This window comes from Ambystoma mexicanum, chromosome 10 (assembly GCF_040938575.1).
Source record: "Ambystoma mexicanum isolate Mex_15411 chromosome 10, UKY_AmexF1_1, whole genome shotgun sequence".
In the NCBI taxonomy this organism is placed as follows: domain Eukaryota; kingdom Metazoa; phylum Chordata; class Amphibia; order Caudata; family Ambystomatidae; genus Ambystoma; species Ambystoma mexicanum.
The window spans coordinates 1149880705-1149898259 of record NC_090932.1 but is presented as its reverse complement, the minus strand read 5'-3'; the positions used below and the strand labels follow the sequence as shown (position 1 = coordinate 1149898259).

The 17555-nt window shown below is 46.8% G+C and overlaps 1 protein-coding gene across 2 annotated transcripts in view; it reads right to left on the bottom strand.

The window, feature by feature from the left end:
• Positions 1-17555, bottom strand: part of LMAN2L (lectin, mannose binding 2 like) — a 336208-nt gene that overhangs the window by 26141 nt on the left and 292512 nt on the right. For both annotated transcript variants that reach the window (XM_069619073.1, XM_069619074.1), the window contains one exon: positions 9274-9393. In XM_069619073.1, coding sequence (XP_069475174.1) covers positions 9274-9393 — 120 coding nt within the window. The remainder of the gene's footprint in view (positions 1-9273; positions 9394-17555) is intronic.

Genomic DNA, 17555 nt, shown 5'->3' with positions numbered 1-17555 from the left:
CAGTGACTCGTCCACCGCCTTGCCGAATAAGTGGTCTCCATCGAAGGGCATGTCCAGTACCCTCGCCTTGAGCCAACCACGCCGGCGAAGGCAAATGCTGTTGCCCATCTGGCGGAACCCAGTGTCAGCGATGTCTGTGGCCACTGTGATGGCATGGTCCGAAGCCACCTAACCTTGTAGTATCTCAAGGGCCGCCGCCATCTTGTCTGGAAGGAAGTCCAGGAGAGGGGCGATTTTAAACCACAGCTCCCAATTGAAGCAGGCCACGATAGCAAGAGAGTTGCTGTCTTAATGGTCGTTGCCGCCGACAAGATCACCAATCGTCCAATGGCGTCCAGCTTCTTCCCCTCGCCGTCTGGTGGGGAAGTGGAAGTCTATGCCGCAGACCCTGCAGATTTCTTCCTGGCCGTCGTGGAGACCCGAGTCTGGGGACGGCTGGGCTCAGAGGCACATCAGTGCAGAGTCTGGAACCCGGCATTTCTTCTCGTACCGGTCTCTCTTCACCAGGGTCGAGAATGGGTTCTTCAGGAGGGACAGCCCTTCCTCCCAGATGTCATCCAACAGTGGGACCGAGAGTACGGTCTTCCTCTTGGCCTCTCGTCGCTGATAAAGGAAACCCTCCTTTTCCTCGTGTTTGAGCTGGAACAGCTCTGAAGCCCTGGAGCTCATGGCGTGGAAGGATCCAATCTCATCGGGGGAGAAGCCCTCGATACCGGCAACAGGAGATCCATTCCGTCGTCGTTGCCGCCGTATCCGGCTCTGTCTCGTCCCTCGGCGGAGAGGATGGAGGGGAGGTACGGTGGAGGAGGATGGACTCGTCTCCTCTTAGTTGGGGGATCCTCCAACGGTCCAGGTGCCGGATCGCCAGTCGGCGTGAGCAGCCAGCCTTGTCCTCATCTCCATGCAAAGGATGTGCAGAGCTTGTAGGCTGTCCTCCGATCTGTCCATCGGTGGTAGAGGCAGTTGAGACTGGAGCGGCGTGGGGTCCGGTTCCTCCCCGCTCTGCCGTTCCTCATCTGTTCCCTCGTCACTCTCCCCATCTGCTTTGTCGGGGTCCTTCCCGTAGGACTTGGCCTCGGCGAACTTCTTGTCCAGCACTGCCTTCAGGCTTGAAAGCTCCTCCTCAGATGGGATCTGAGTCTAGCTGGACCACTGCGCCCCCCACGCCGCCTTCTCAGCCAGGGGCGACAGTCTCGGGGAGATGAGCGGCATCTTCACTGGATTCTTTTCAATGGGCACAAAATGAAGATTCCCTCTGGGCGGGCAGGGAAACTCGTTTTGGTGGATGCCTCCTGGGAACCTGTATCCGCAGCCTTCACCAGGAATGCCACCACTTCCTCAAAAGGCGGTTTGGCCAGGTGAACCTGGGCCTTCACGACCTTAGGCGCGTCGGAGGCCTTCACCGTGGGGGGAGGGTCAGCACCTCACTCCCCCTTGGCTTTCTCCGTTGGAGACGATCAGGTCTTCTCCCAAAGCTTACCCGGTTGCTCGGACTTCCGTTTCTTCACTGAATCGGAGCTTTGGCTCGTGGTTGACTGCGTCGTCGAAGCTGCGCCCTGCCTGGCTGCCGAGGAGCCCGTACCCACAGCGCTCCCAGTGCCTGCAGACTCACGGTGCTTTGCCTTTTGTCGGGCCCCCGTCGCTGGAGCGCCCTCAAAAGGTCTTAGAAGACCACTCAGATTTTCTCTTGGGAGAAGAACATTGCTGGGGCTCACCTGCCACCGGGTTCTTTGTCTCCAGCCACTCAGCGAGCCGCTTGTGACGGTCCTTCATGGTGCGGTAGGACATGTTCTTGCAGAACGCACAGGCCTCCTCCATGTGAGATTTGTCTGAGGGTAGGCAGTAAAGGCACCAGGAGTGCCCATTCTCCTTAAAGACGTTCTGTCGTCCACATCCTGGGCAGATCCTGAACAGAGGCGTCTAGTCTCCTTGGTCTTCGGCCATGTCCACGCGGTGTAGGCCTCAAGTATCTTCTGGAATCCTCCAAGAAGTGAAGTTCGACAAAATGTATTTAAGTTTTTTGCCCTTGAGGGGAGTAGAAGCTTCTGAAAACAGGTCCCTGTTATTCGGATGATGAATCGGTGGAGCTTGAGGCTCAATTGACTGAAAAAAATAGAGAAAATTCTGTGAAAAAACGCAATAGAAGCCCGAGGGCTATAGCACGAGGACTCCCAACACTTGAACGTGCGGTAAAAATCTGAAGATGGCTGCCAGAGGAGGGGCGTAGGTAGAGGGCAGTGATTGGCTGGGGCAGTATGACCCAGAGACCGGCGATTGGTTATTTGGAGAAAGACAGTTCAGAAATGAACCCGAAACTGATTTTTTCTTAACCGAGGATTCCCAGCCTGACTGGCATGGATTCACACACATGAATATTCCCTGAGAATTTGCCACACTGTATGTTGATCTGTTGCTGCTTGCCCAATATTAGAGATTGTGGCTCAGGGGCCATTCTATTAAACATAACATGAGAACTACGGCAGAAGCAATGGAATGTTTACCATTTATTATTGATATTAATGTTTTAATGGACATTTGTGAATTTGTTAAAGCTGCACTTTGGAGACTTGATCTGCAATTTTAGTGTGATTTTATAGTCTAATGTTTGTTTTTAACATTTCTACTTGTACTCTGTTTTATGTACTGTGCTATTTATTGTTTGTATGACCCGTTAATGGGGAAAACACAGAATGAAAATGGATTTCTTGCTTTATGTGCTCCATGGAGTGTTTAGTGGGGTGGCTCAGGCCAATCCAAGCGAATGTAATATCATTGGAAGAACCTATGCATTCCTCATAGATTCTGACCTGAAGACTGGTGGAAGATTGGTTGCTTCTGAAGATACTAGTTTAGCCATACTGGCTGACCCCTGGCTAGTTTGTGATTTTATCCTGCTTCTTCCCTTCTCGTGGAATTCAAGTCAGGATCCCCCCCAAGCTTCTTGCAGGCCTCCTAGCTAGTTTGAATGGATGTATACGAAATGTGCTCCATGGAGTGTTTAGTGGGGTGGCTCAGGCCAATCCAAGCGAATGTAATATCATTGGAAGAACCTATGCATTCCTCATAGATTCTGACCTGAAGACTGGTGGAAGATTGGTTGCTTCTGAAGATCCTAGTTTAGCCATACTGGCTGACCCCTGGCTAGTTTGTTATTTTATCCTGCTTCTTCCCTTCTCGTGGAATCCAAGTCAGGATCCCCCCCAAGCTTCTTGCAGGCCTCCTAGCTAGTTTGAATGGATGCATACGAATTGTTCGAATCACAATTGACCGAATTGTGAAGGTCAATTGTTACATATCTATTATATATATATATGGTCAATTGTGCAAAGGTCAATTCGGACCCTTGACTTTCGATCAATTGGGTCATTCGAACAATTGTGTTCGAACAATTTGGGTAATACCGTTTGAATGGCTGCCCTTGCAGCACTCTCCTCACCTGCTGGACCCTGGCAACTTCCTTCTGGCCCAGGTGCCTAAGGTAGTGGGGTCCCTTCGGAACTTCCTGGCTGGGAAACCTGCATGTGTTGTTGCTGCTCCACCTCAGCTCAGTCTGGGAACACTGTGTCCGACTTGCTGGCCGGTTGCACCCTCCTGCTCCCTGGGCCTAATCTGGCACCCTAGTTGGGTTCTCCTACATCCCTGTTGCAGCATTCTTTCCTGACAAGTCTTCTGTCTCTCGGGTTATCTCTCCAAGAGTCTTCTTTGCAATTTTCCATTTGCCATAGGAAGCAATCATGTTACAGTAACCCCTAGCTGTTAAATTGTTTCTATGGGCGAACTGGCACCTCCATAAGCCTAGTACTGTGAGTTTATTAATGTCCGGTGGTATGTCCTTTTGGGGCAATTTACCATAATGTTTTAACTATTTTACTCTCTCCTTTCTGGAATCCATAAAGGCTTTGAACTTCCTTATTAGCTTAGTCTTCTGTGTTGTATTCCTTGGCGTGAGGTGGCATCCATGACTTATTCCGTTCTTGTGCTTTTGCAAAATACTTGCATTATGTATTTTTAAGTACTCATTTGATGGTGTCCTCTTACAAAGCAATACTAAAACAAACATTGGCAATACCAACAGTTTGGGCTTTTGTTTAGGGAAAAAGGGCCTTGCCAGGCACGGTCAGTGAAATTAACTGCCCATTGATGATAGCAGGTGCAAAATGGTGCACGTACCTGGGCATTTAATAGCTGTGCCCGACATATGCCTAATACTTATACACAAGCCAAAACTGTTAGCTTTGCCAATACTTGCAGGGCAAATGTGTCATGTCACTTCTTACAAATGTGATATTAATGTTATATTTTGTATTGGGCAAATATGATAAATGTTTCTTTTTATCTGCACTAAGTGTATAGCTCAGCGAGGTAAATGATCAACTGTGACATGTGCAGGCCTGTACTTTACAAGTTCATATCTTGGCAGCACCCAATCAGCTCTTCATTCTTCGGAGGTTGATAAATTGAGTACCATTACATTTGGTAGTAATTTCACTGTTGTTACAGAACTTAGAAGTGTGAGGCTTCAAGCATGAAGCGCTATACATAAACATGTGATATAAAAAGATATTCACGCAGCATTAGGGAAATTCTAGACCACAGTAGCATCAAAATTGAGTCTTTTGGCATGCCCAAAATGATAGGCCATAGAGAGATAAAACAGTCAAGTTGAGTCCATATAAGAAACTCTTGAAGTGGGGCATCCAGTCTGCCTGCCATAAATAGCCAAACCCTACTCTCCAACTATACCCCTTGCGAAAAAAAGCCCATTAGCCAATGAATGAAAGCCAAAACCTAGGTGAAATGAGGAAGATTCCTGGCAGGGGGAACTGTGGTGCGAATGTCGAACTGCAACCTGCATTAAATGCAATGTGCACACATTTCACCCGACTAGAATCTGTAACAAACAGATGCCGTGCGCTGCACGTCCCCAGAACCAGGCCCCTTGTTGCTCAGTACAGGGCAGGGTAAAGGGAGTGAGGGAAAGCTTTATGGAAGGGGTCCACCCGGCCCTTCCTAGAGACTCCACTGCAATAGTCACTACTGTAGCTCCAAAAACTAGAAATAGTTCCAGAAACCAGTTATGCTCAGTCACCAAGCAAAAAGCCTGGTGAGGTTACTCACATGGTGATAACGGAGCATGACTAACCCAGAGGAAGCCTAGGGATTCTGGGTTTGTGCATCCTGAATTGCCAGACTTTGGAACTCAAGAGACTGAAGATTATAAAAGGGTATAATAAGGTGATTAAGAATCAGGCATGGTGGCAGGACCTTTCATGCTATTCAGTTAGAATGTGACTCTACTCTGTGGTGCCTCCTAATTTGACAAGAAAGCTACATCATGTATTTTAAGATGTCATTTGGGGGTTAAAGTTTCCCGGCTGGCTGCCTTTCTTTTGCTATGCAGACGGCAGTAAACATGTCCTGTGATATGTAGTTTTAGCAACCTCTCTATTGCTACATCTTGAGTTTGCCACAGGATGGAGTCAAAGGGTGGAGCGGAAGGTATGCAAATATGCCCTAAATGAAAACAAGTCCTCACAAATTGAAAGCTGGTGCACCTAAATTGTGCACTGTTGGACAAAGACAGATCTTTCCAAAAACTGTTCAATAAATCGCAGACCTGTTTCATCCTTCATTTGGCTCTTTGGAGTGGGGTATCTAATATGCTGGGAAATTAATAAAGTTCAACAGTGGAACTCATCAAGCTTTCCAACCTTAAACTAAAATCAAGGAAATCACTCATTCAATTTGCATCCGGAAACTAACTCTCCTTTTATACTCTCGAGAGAAAAGCTCAGGGGCAACACACCCGCTTAGGAAGCAAGATGAAATGGAGCAACAGAGGTTTGATCCCAGGTCTGCGCTTAGAAACCTCTGGTTATTAAGCGTGTTATAAATAACCAAATTATATATATTATATGTGCACCCAACAGCTGCCTACCCTAACAGAAGCCCTTTACCTAGTTTGCACTGAATTCATTCTTCCCACTCGTTATGATACATGGATTGCCTGATCGGATATGTGCTCCTGGGATTTACAAACACTCACCAACAAACTGCGGAGCCACAAAAAACATTTGTCACCTGCCCTTTTGCATTGTAAATCCTAATACTACATCAGATAATTGTATTTATTAGGAACATATACAGACAGGCTTTTACAGCTGTAGGTAAGAGGGGTCCACTAGCCATAGGTTTCGGATGCCCCACTCCTCCTCCTTGCACAATGTGTAAGAATGGACCGAAGAAAGATGGTGGTGGGGACAATGGTGGCTGAGCTTCCCTGTGGAACTTCAGAGCTAGACAAGCATCGGCTGTATGGAATGGTTAGTTTAGACTTTTTAACAGGACTTCAGTGAAGGAAACGCAGAGTCCTTATAAATCGAGTGGCTGAAGGCAGGCCTGGATTAAGATGTTTTTATTACATCAGCAGATTATTTACAACTCCGATTAAGTCCACAAACACCAGGTTCCTTGCTAAACTCATCGATCGAACTGCATACTCCCAACTAAATGCCTTTGTCGAAGCCAACAATCTCCTAGACCCTGCACAATCAGGTTTCAGACCTCGACACGGAACCAAAACCACTCTGACAATCTGGGACGATCTTAAAAACACTGCAGACTCTGCACGATGCGCTGCACTAATCCTTCTAGACCTATCCACAGCCTTTGACACAATCAACCACTCAATCCTCCTCAACAGTCTCCACTCCCTAGGAATCCGTGGAAACGCTCTCAAGTGGATAGCATCCTTCCTCAACAACAGGAACCAAATATCCCTCCTCTCCTCCTTTGCTTCCGCCACCCGAACAGTCAATACTGGAGTTCCACAAGGAGCGTGCCCATCATCCCTCCTGTTCAACCTCTATATGTCCACCCTCCCAGGAATAATCCGCTCGCACAGTATCTTGTGCTACAACTACGCCGATGGCACCCAATTAATCCTAAAACTCAACTCAAACCCCAACTGTCAGACCAAACTTGAAGCCTGCCTCCTTGACATTGATCGCTGGATGACCACAAACCACCTCCTCCTAAACCCCACCAAAACTGAAATCATGGTGTGCAGCAACACCGATCTTCTCCCCCACCCTCTACCCTGGCCATCATCCATGGGCAATACACCAACCACAGTAAAAAAAAACGCAGATGCTCTCTCGACTTTGACCTAACCCTCTCTCGCCAAATCAACGTCTCTAAGTCCTCCCATTACCACCTCAAAATTCTTAAATGCATTTTTACGAACCTCTCCTTTCCCAACAGACTCGCCTCTGTCCAATCTATTGTATTGTCAAGACTGGACTATGCCAACTCCCACTACCTCGGGGTCCAAACATACCACCTCATTAAACTACAAAAAACACAAAATGCTGCAGCCAAACTGTTTCTAGCACTTGGCCCAAGAGATCACACCTCTCCAGCTCTCAGAACTCTGCACTGGCTCCTGGTTGGACAAAGGGTGACTTTCAAAACCTTATTCATCTCCCACCGAGCAATGCATAAAACCAGACCTCTATACCTACAGGACAAGCTAAACCCCTACCACCCTACACGCACTCTTAAGATCAAGCGCTGTCCACCTCCTAGTGATACCAAACACCAACTCAGTCAGGTTAGGAGGATCATCTTTCTCAACCTTGGCCCCCACTCTGTGGAACTCGCTTACACCCCACAATCTACTCACCGAAGACTAAATGTCTTTCCGAAGAAACTACTGAAAACGTGGCTCTTCCCTTAAAGATCGGTCACTCAGAAAAAAAGGAATAAATAGCCACAATAAATAGAAACCCAAGGTTGTTGAACAAAGAAACAAAGAGTAAAGGGAGTCGAGGGAACGGATAGACTGAGTAAAGGGGATGGAGGGGACGGAACAGACGGAGAGGGCGGAACGGACAGAGGGGACGGAACGGACAGAAGGGATGAATGGATAGAATGGATGAGAAGACAGAGTGAATGGAACAGATGAAGTAGAAGGAAGCCATGAAATGGATGGATAGGACAGAATAAATGGAACAGATGGAGCAGAGGGTGGGGATGGAGCAGAGGGTGGGGATGGAGCAGAGGGTGGGGATGAAACCGAATGGAACGGATGAAATGGATAGAATGGATGAAGTGGGTGGGTGGTATGGATGGAGTGGATCGCGTGGATGGAGATGAGTGGATAGTATGGATGAGTGGATGAAACGGATGAAGTGGACAGACCTGTACCCCCATGTTACCCTAACCATCATGTTGCTCGATACATGTATGCCGCTATGTACGCCCCATGTCCTGCTCTCGTGCCTGGCCGCAAGCGCTTCACTGATAAACCACCATATCACACTACTACGCTTGCCCTATCCTTTACACCATCATTCAGCTAGAACACAGCTATGCCATGATACATTCGGCCTAGCTGTTCTCATACTAACATGACCCCACAAACACATCATCCTAATAAAACACAGCTAGCCGAGCACATTCCGGCTAGCTTAGGCGTCTCCTCAGGCCTAACACAGCCAGACCTCAGTCTGAGTGTCCACCCTCCAGACTGAACACATCCAACTGATTTCCTCAGCACCATACTACTCTCTCCCTCTACTGACTTGAACTGTGGTTCCCGAGGGCGTTCAACACATGATCCTTCACGCGTAAACTTCCTCAGAATGTTTATTATGCCTTATATTTGTACAATATATTGTGTGGTGAGATTTATTGTCTATGTGTAAGGCACAAATTGTACTTTGGTACTAGCCCATCCCCTCCTAAGAGTAAAGCCTGTATGCACTGTTAGGTTACACATTGAGTGTGTTTTGGTCTTACTTAGTGGATCATCTGTTCTTCCACTCAGAATAGGAGTCTTCACACAATTCAGCACAGGGCTGTGGAAAAACCACCCTGACAGGGTGGTCTTCCCAAGCCTTCACTAGAAGTCATGCAGAAAATCACCATAACAGGGAGGTCCTTTAGATGTGTTCCAGAGTAAAGGTGTAGATGGGCACATATTACCATCTGAAGAAACCAGCATGGATACAAAATCTTTACAGAGATCAGGGACAACTCACTTGCATGGGCCATCTCACAGCATTTTTCTGCTGAATTTTTTAATGGAGGAAAGCAGCCCCATGACCCCAAATCTCCTACAAACCCATATTCCCATTAAAACCTCCCCCTTACTGCAGGGCCCCTCAGACATGCTGCAAACATTTGTTAAATGGCCTTCACCAACTGCAGTGAACCGAAGACAGCGAGCTTGAGGGCGCCGTTTACGTATATTCCAAAGCTATAACTCACATCCAGGCAGTTTCATATTGTCAACACTTGGTACAAACACTTCTTTGTCTTCTTTATCCTCAGAGAGTGTGCGTTCCACAGTCAGTTGGTACAGTTTCAATGACAGAATATCATGATTATCTGAGGGGAAAGAACAGATACAACAATTTTTAGGAGGCCAAAGGGTAGCAGCCAACATATTTGGGTGACATGTGCTCACATTGCATGCAGTCATTATGCTACCATTCTTATTACAATGTTATACCAAACTGAGATGGGGATAGAAAGACATATTGCCATTTGTAGGGAGAATGTTCTACATTCACTGTCTCAGGCACAAAGGTTGCAAACACTTCTGCTATGCCCAGTGACTACCAGTCTCTTCACTCTTGGGAGATAACTGTGAAATGAGTGCAGCAAAGCAGCATGTCGCGTAGCCCAGTATGAGTAGTTACTCTGCCACTCCAACGTCTACCTCAACAAGATATAAAAGAAGAGTAAAAACAGGCTGCAAAGTCCTAGCAAAGGAGGGGACACCCAACCTGTTAAACTACTGCCCCTCCTTGTAAATGAATGAGTAACAGGGGAAGTGGGTGGGTTGGTTGGGGAGGGGAATGTGGCAAATGGTTGCTTCTCCCTTGCCTCAACCTCATCTTCAGGTAGCTACAAGATTTGGTAGGTAGAGGCGGAGGCCATAGGGAATTAACATTATTTTAGCAACAGCCATGAGGGCATGCCATACGGGCCTGTAACAACCTGGTATGTAACAGCCTGGAGCTGATGGTTCCTTCATGGTAAGTACCTTGGGATAAAATTCAGAGTGCTAAGGGACATTCTGCTGAAGGAAGCAATAGGCTGTGTGGAGCCAGCAATCCTTTACGTTTTACCTGAACAATAAACAAATAAAGGGCCACTCTTCTATTCCCATGGTAGCCCTTAGGGAAGAAAATAAGGTAATAAGCAACAGAGAGCATGAGAGGCAGAATCCATGTGGAAATGTAAGTGCTTTTGCTTTCAGGGTGTTTGCTCCGCTCACACTGCCTGCTGTTAACTCCCTTCTCCCACAAACAGAGAGGAGACTGCAAGCAGTGCATCAGATAAGATTTGGAGATGGGAGTATTCTACTCCCTATTTTTTAATGTGGGGGGTCAAATTATTTTTTAGCAAGTAAAAATGTAAGTCGAATTTCCAATGGGAGTATTTTAGAAGCAGGTAGAAAGGAGGTTTCAACTAAAACATGGAACTGTTTTTGTAATGATTATTTCTTTGCACCAGGTTATTCAGGTACATTAAAAGAAATGGTTACTTCTGATCAGGCAGTAATGATAGTTTCTTCCTGTGGATGAAAGCAGGTGGCCAATTTTCTACGTTTGTTTCATATTTTTATGTTGGGGGTATTTTTACTTGCAATTTTTTTGTTGTTGAGCATTTGCCTATTTTTTTTAAAGGAGAATAAGTGGCTGATGCACCCCTCATCTGTAGGGCTGACTGCAAGCATCAAACAGCTTGCCCTGAATGTGGACATATACCGTTAGATTAAGACTGATTTAAGGCAAATCAATTGGTTACAGACCCTCGCCGGACACTTAAAAGGTTCCACATCAAGCCAGCAAACTTATACCAGACACTAGTCAAAATTGCCTTCGTTTTTAATTGAAAATGAACATTCTAATCTTCTAATAACATATTCCATTACATGAACATATACCACGGGGCTCGTGCAGCATGAAATTACAAATCTGATCACGAGAAAAGCCCAATCGAGAAAGCATATTGTGATGGATCAAGGATATTCATCCCTTCTCCCCAGGAGGGAGCAACTCTTGAGGCTAGGGAGCAGAGCCTGCTCTGCAAGAATCTCCCTAGGGGTATGGGCAAGTGGGACCTCACTGGGAGTGACTTCCCCTTATGGGACAAGGACTCCCTTTCCGATGAGGAACTCCGTAAACCCAATATGCTGTCTGCCTGTATGGGTCTGCCTACTGTACAGACTAATGTGCAACCCGTATAAGTTGATGGCGTGATCAAATTGACAGCTTAGTGCGTGAAAGGCCCAGCCAACAATGCGAAAATTCCAGGTGTTTGCATTGTTGTCCGCTTCCTACTGGCCGCATATGCAGATGGCCACAAGAGCCGAGAATCCAGATACCAGAGATTGTGTGGGAACAAGAAAGATTGTGCTGCAGGCACCGACAAGTGCCACAGAGGAACCAAGTACCCGAGAGCGTGCTAAACCCTGGGAGGACCCGCTACAACGAAGCGTGAGACTGAACCACAAAAGTGAGAAAAAGAATACCTGAAGGCGTGCCAAACTAAGTGACGGTCTCCTACAAGGAAAAAAGGTACCAGGGAGAACAGGAGGAGCAAAGTAGTGGGTGAGGGAGGACCCTCAAAATCATAACTTTGAAAGTCAAACAATAAATGAATATTGGAGAAGTGACAAAGTCATACAGAGGGGGACAAACAACAATGGTTAAGAAATAGATAGAAAAGTTGAAAGAAACACCCTGTGAAGAAGGGGGAAATCTCCAGAGAAGGAGACTTGACCAACTAGGGCGATCAAGGGAACAGGGCATTAAAAGAGACAATAGAGTGTCAAGAAACCCGAGGGGAATTAGTGATTTTAACAAGGTAAAATTGAATACCGGCAAGATTGAACCACAAGGATATAAGCAATATCTAAGTGAAAGTAAGAGAGCCGAGAATTATCCCAAGAAACACCATCGTAATGCTGGTAAGGGGGAAGAGTATAAAACCCATAACCACATGGAAAGAGCTACATAAACTCCTGAAGCAAATATCAAGAGACTAGCAGACCAAATAACTTTGGAAAACCTATGTTCTAAAAACAAAGACATTTGTACATTAACCGGACAAAGAGAAAAGACACCAATAGAAAGCGGAACCTTATTTGAAGAACGACCAGAAGAAGAGAGACATTCTTTTGGCTTATTTTTGAGTTATTCTCATTAGTGGTAGGGGCAGGTAGGCCAAGGTTTGGAAATGCGGCGACATCCCGACTCTAGATTAGCACCTTTATTTAATTTAGATAGGTAGAGTGATCCCTCTAAATGGTAGAGGCTCATCTCTCCCAGCTACTAATTTATTTGAAAAACTCTTGTGTCAGACTCCTTCCGGACCGCCACAATATCCAACAATTCAGACTGTAGTTGCCATCTGGCTGTGTATCATGCAGCTTTTAGTGTTACAATGAAATGTTACCGTGGACATAATCCATCCTCCTCATATTATTAAACCAAAAGCCACTGTAAAGAATAACAAAAAAAGAAATCACCTTTTTCAACCCAGACTATTTTCCCCTGCGAGTGCCATCCAGACCGTGGTAACAACTTTTACATGTGTGTGGACTCACTGGGGATGTAAGGGTGCGAAGATAGGAGATAGACACAGGAGTGTTACGTTTGTTGGCATAAACCCTTTATTCAAAAGAAAATAAGGGAAAATCCTACCTAGCCCTATTACTAAGAGGCGTTTCCCTGCCTCAAACCAAATACTAAGAACTCTGTGAGGATGGCCGTAAAAAGTATATAGTCCACAATGCTGTGTCAGAAACCTATTCCCACCCATTACCTTATCATCTTGATTAGAAAGGATGTCGGTCTTCTAGATCCAGAAGAAGGAGTCGAGTTCCAATTTGGGAAAACCAAAGTTCCAAAGAGTACTCAAACAAAGTTCCAACGTGTACAAAAACAAAGTTCAAAGTAGCATGGTTCTCTGGCTCAAAAGAAAACCGGACGGTCCTTCCACCTTGCACTGCTTGGGAGCACCTCTGCAGCCTCAGTAAGCCTCTGTTTTGCAGCCCCTTCTGTTCACCTGCTTCTCTGCCAGTTCCGCCAGGGAAGGCTTGACAAAACTTCCCGGTTTCCCTCTTCTAGTTCAACTATAGTTGGACCAATCGGAAGCCGGAAACTACTAGAATGCTCAATGTGGTTATCAGGAGTATTCTTCATGCCTCTGCTCCTTCTCTTCATACCAATACTTGTTTCAAATTGTCTGGACCACTCATGTTGGTTCCACAGGGCACTATATTGCTCATCGCATCATCTTTGTCCCAGTAGTGAGGTTTTCTCTTCTCACCAAGCTGTCTATGTTCTTTCTCGTCTCAATCTCTAGAGGTGATCTACTTATGTGACTTACTCTTCCTCGTCTCAGTACCTCCTAAAGACTGGGTGTTCTCTACCTTACAGAGGCGTATGAAAGTGTGAGGGGAAGATGCATCTTGAGTGGGGTCTGTGGATTTTAGAGGGGATGGGTTATGGGGGACACTACGTTCTCTCCAAATAGTTACCCCGAACCTCATAAGAAGTGCTGCCACTTTTGAGAAGTGATGATGCTGTGTGCTTCGTCACAGGACACTTATGCATTCCATAGGAGAGGGCTACTACCAAGGTGTCTCCTCTCCTACTCCCCCGGGAGAAGAAATCCTGCACATTGGTTCTGGTTAGTGGCTGCACTGGATGTAGCCATTTTGGCAATGGGGAAGAACTTTGTCCTTGTATTTGTTTTATTTGTAACACGCTCCATCAGGCCGCAATATAGACAGGGTTACATAACGAGCATACATATATTCAAACTATAGGTACAGTGCAAAGTATTCAGAGCATACAGCTATATACATCATATACAAAGTAGAGATTAGAGCAGGCACTTTACTGAGCTCCCAGGTACATAAGAAGTCTGAGTTTCAAGACTGATTGAAGAGCCAGGCTTTCGTTTTGGCCTTGAAGGCACTAAAGCATTCTTCTGATCTCATGGTGAGGGGGAGAGCATTACAAAGCTTGGAAGCTAGGACGGGGAAGCTTGATCCACCCGCTTTTTGTAGTTTGAACCTAGGGAAAGTTAAACAGTGGGTCTGGGCGGTTCTTTGAGGCCAGTGCAGATTGGATCTAGATTCCGAGATGTGGTTTCGCCGGATGTTTAGAGCCGCTCTAATGGCGTTGTTCTGGGAGATTTGCAATTTGTTCAGATTCTCTTGGCTAGTTCCTAGGTAGAGGGCGCTACCATAGTCGATTTTGGCCATGATGAGGGTTCTGGCCAGTGTGACCGTGTTTGGCGTGGTCAGAAATGGCCTGCAGCAGGCTGCAATGAGTTTGCAGGTGTATGCTGAAGCAGATCTGACTGCATTTGTTTGTCCGGATAGTGATAAGGTGGCGTCAAGGTAGACGCCTAAGGTTTTCCTGTCTTTCGAGACTTGGATGGTGTTGCCATCGATGATAAACGATTGGTAAAACGGTTCAAGTTTACTAAGGCGTTGCGTAGTGCCCAGTATGAGGAGCTCAGTCTTGTCATCGTTGAGGCATAGTTGGTGTTGTGCCATCCAAGCTTGGATGACCAAGTAGACATCATTCAGGCCCTTAGTGTCAGCCAAGTAGTCTCCAGTGACGGGAATGAGTATCTGGGTGTCGTCAGCGTAATTCCTATAAGAGACACCAAGATAGTCAAGTACATCAAAGAGGTTTTGTAAAGACATTATAGAGAGTTGGCGACACGCAAGAGCCCTGGGGGACGCCAGTGAATAGGGGAAGGATCTGCAGCTGCAGATTGAGAAAAGACCTGCATAGATCTATTACTCAAGAATGATTTGATCCAGGCCGTAGCTGATGGAGAGAAATGGGCGGCAGAGTGCAGATGCTTGCATAAGATTTGGTGATTGACCAAATCGAATGGCGCAGAGAGGTCGAGTAGAAGTAACAGGGCCAGTTTGCTGTTGTCCTTTAGAACTTCAATTTGAGTTTTTAAGTCTAGTAGAGCTGTCTCAGTTCCCAGTCTGGGGCGGAAGCCAGATTGTCTAAGACCTAGAAGATTATTGGCTTCCAAGTACTCTTGGATTCGCAGGTATGCTGCACGGTCTAGGATTTTTAATAGTTAGTAATAGGTCGGTAGTTGGTAGGTGTGCTCGAGTCCAGGGAGGGTTTTTTGAGCAAGGGGATCACCCATGCGTCCTTGAGGTTGTCAGGGACAGTTCCTGTTTTAAAGGAAGCGTTAATGAAGGATGTGATAAATGGGGCCAGATCATGTGCCGATTCCTTAACGATTGGGGCAGGACAGGGATCACCCTTGCAGTTGGATGGTTTGATCCTCAGGATAATGTTTTCCACCTCCGGAGTGGTGAGCAGAGCGAAGGCAAACCGTTTGAGATTGGGCAAGTCAGGGGAGAGGGCCCCAGCTGGGGTAGGAGGGCGATTGTCCAGTTTCAGACCTTCTTGTTTAGCTATGATTTTAGATTGAAGCGTGGCGATTTTGTTCAGTAACGCTGCCTGAATGTTAGCACACCATATGCTATCTTTAATGCAGGTGTCGGCGGTGGGGGGGGGTGGGGGTAACAGGAGTTTCAAGCTCTTTTAGGATCTTAAAGAGTTCCTTGGAATTGGAGTCCACTTGCAGGATGCGATTATTGAGGGTCTTTTTTTTGCCTCTATAATGGCTGCTTTGTAGGTGAGCGATGCCAAGAAGAAACTGTCTTTGTGCGCATCAGAAGGGTGACCTTTCAATGATTTTAAGCACAATGTTTGGTTTTGCGGAGTACTCTTAGCTGTGGTGTGAACCAAGAGTTAAGGTGTGCCCATGGTTTGGCCTTCCTCAGTTTGACGGGGCAATAACGTCTATAGCTGTGAGCATGCTGCAGTTATAGATGTCAGCTAGAGTGGTGGGGTCATTGCCGGAGTCAGTGGCAGCTTTAAGCGAAGGGAGCAGCAGAGGGAGAAGTTTCTCCTTGGTTATGTCCTTTTTGTTTCTGGACGGGAGAGCAGGCGCTATCAAGGTCGGGATACGGGGGGAAGCTACAATATTAAAAGTGATAATGTGGTGGTCTGACCATAAGCATGGGGTATTGGCCAGGACATTAATATTGGAGTTAGAGCTGGCTAACCAGTCAAGGGTCCTGCCTGTTTCAGCAGTGGGCAAGAGTGCTATTACCTATGGCAGTGCACAGTCAACAGTGTGCAGGTTCACTTTGGTTGAGGCAGTGTAAAGTCAGCAGTGGACAGGTACGATTTTAGCTAGGGCAGTACAGTCAAAGGTAGGCAGGATCATTTTTAGCTAAGGCAATGCACATTCAGGAAGCGAGTTGCAGAATGCTTCATGATAAAGGGGGACACGGATTAGGAAGTGGTCAGAACAGTGCGTGTATGGTAGACATTAGGTGAAGTGGAGGTTCACGTACCTCGTGAGTGGGGTTTTAAGGGAGCATACGCGCATCAATTGCAAGACATAAGTGAGTAGATCAATGGCGGTAGATTGTACCCGAGTACGCAGGTCGACAATTCTGAGTACCGGATGAGCAGTAGTGGGCAGGCAGAAGTGTTTTGCAAAGATGTAGTGCCTCAGTGTAGGGGTGGCAGGAAGGTTTTAAGTGTTACCAGGTGGTCCGGACTGGTACAGGCAGTCGACGGCATCGAACAGGCCAGTAACTGGCAGTATCCTTGAGTCAGTGAGCCTTGGGGAATGTAGCCAAGCTCTGGGCAGTCTTCAGGACAAGCAGCTCAGGAACGATGGTGCTTGAGCAGAATTTCTAGCCTCTGTCTTGGTCAGCTTCGAGACAGGTGCCTTTGTCCAGCGCCTTCGTCCGGGAGCCGGCTCATGCCTGCCGGCGTTCTGGTTGGTTGCAGAAGGTGGAGGTGAGCACCAATCCGGCGCCAGGAGCGGGTGCTGAGGTCTTGGCAAGTTAGACGGACCTGATGCATTATAGGGCGGCCATGTTGGACTGGAGCCACCACATGGATTGCAATGGCGGCGCTCTGGTGGAAACGAGCCTTGGATGATATAAAAAGGAGCCTCTAATAAGGAAATCCAGGAAAGGAAGGTTTGCCTCATATGATTGGTTTGAGACTAGCCAGGAGTTCACAAAGAGACTTTAGTGGTGGTACTGTGGGGTAGAGATGACAGGGCTGCTCTTTGATTCGACATCCCATGTGTTTACCCAGGAAGATGCCCACAAAAGTTAATGTTTGGAGACTAGCATTGATGGGCTGACAGCATAACTTTTGAACTGTGAATGTGTGTGTCATTCAAGGTTAGGTTAAGACGTTACCACAGTATATGGATAAAAGTGGATTCTGTGATGAATCCAATGGTGTCATCACTTATTTACGGGTGGTGCCTCTCCCCATGTGGCAGGGAGACAGTAGCTGCTACCTGATGCTGACCATGAGGGCTGGCTATATGAGGGAGGATCACATGGGGGGGGAGTGTTTAGGCACCATCGGACAAGGAATGGCATTCCCCTTCCTCTCTTGAGGATACTCCATCCATACTCAATGCCTCAATGGAATATTGTAACACCT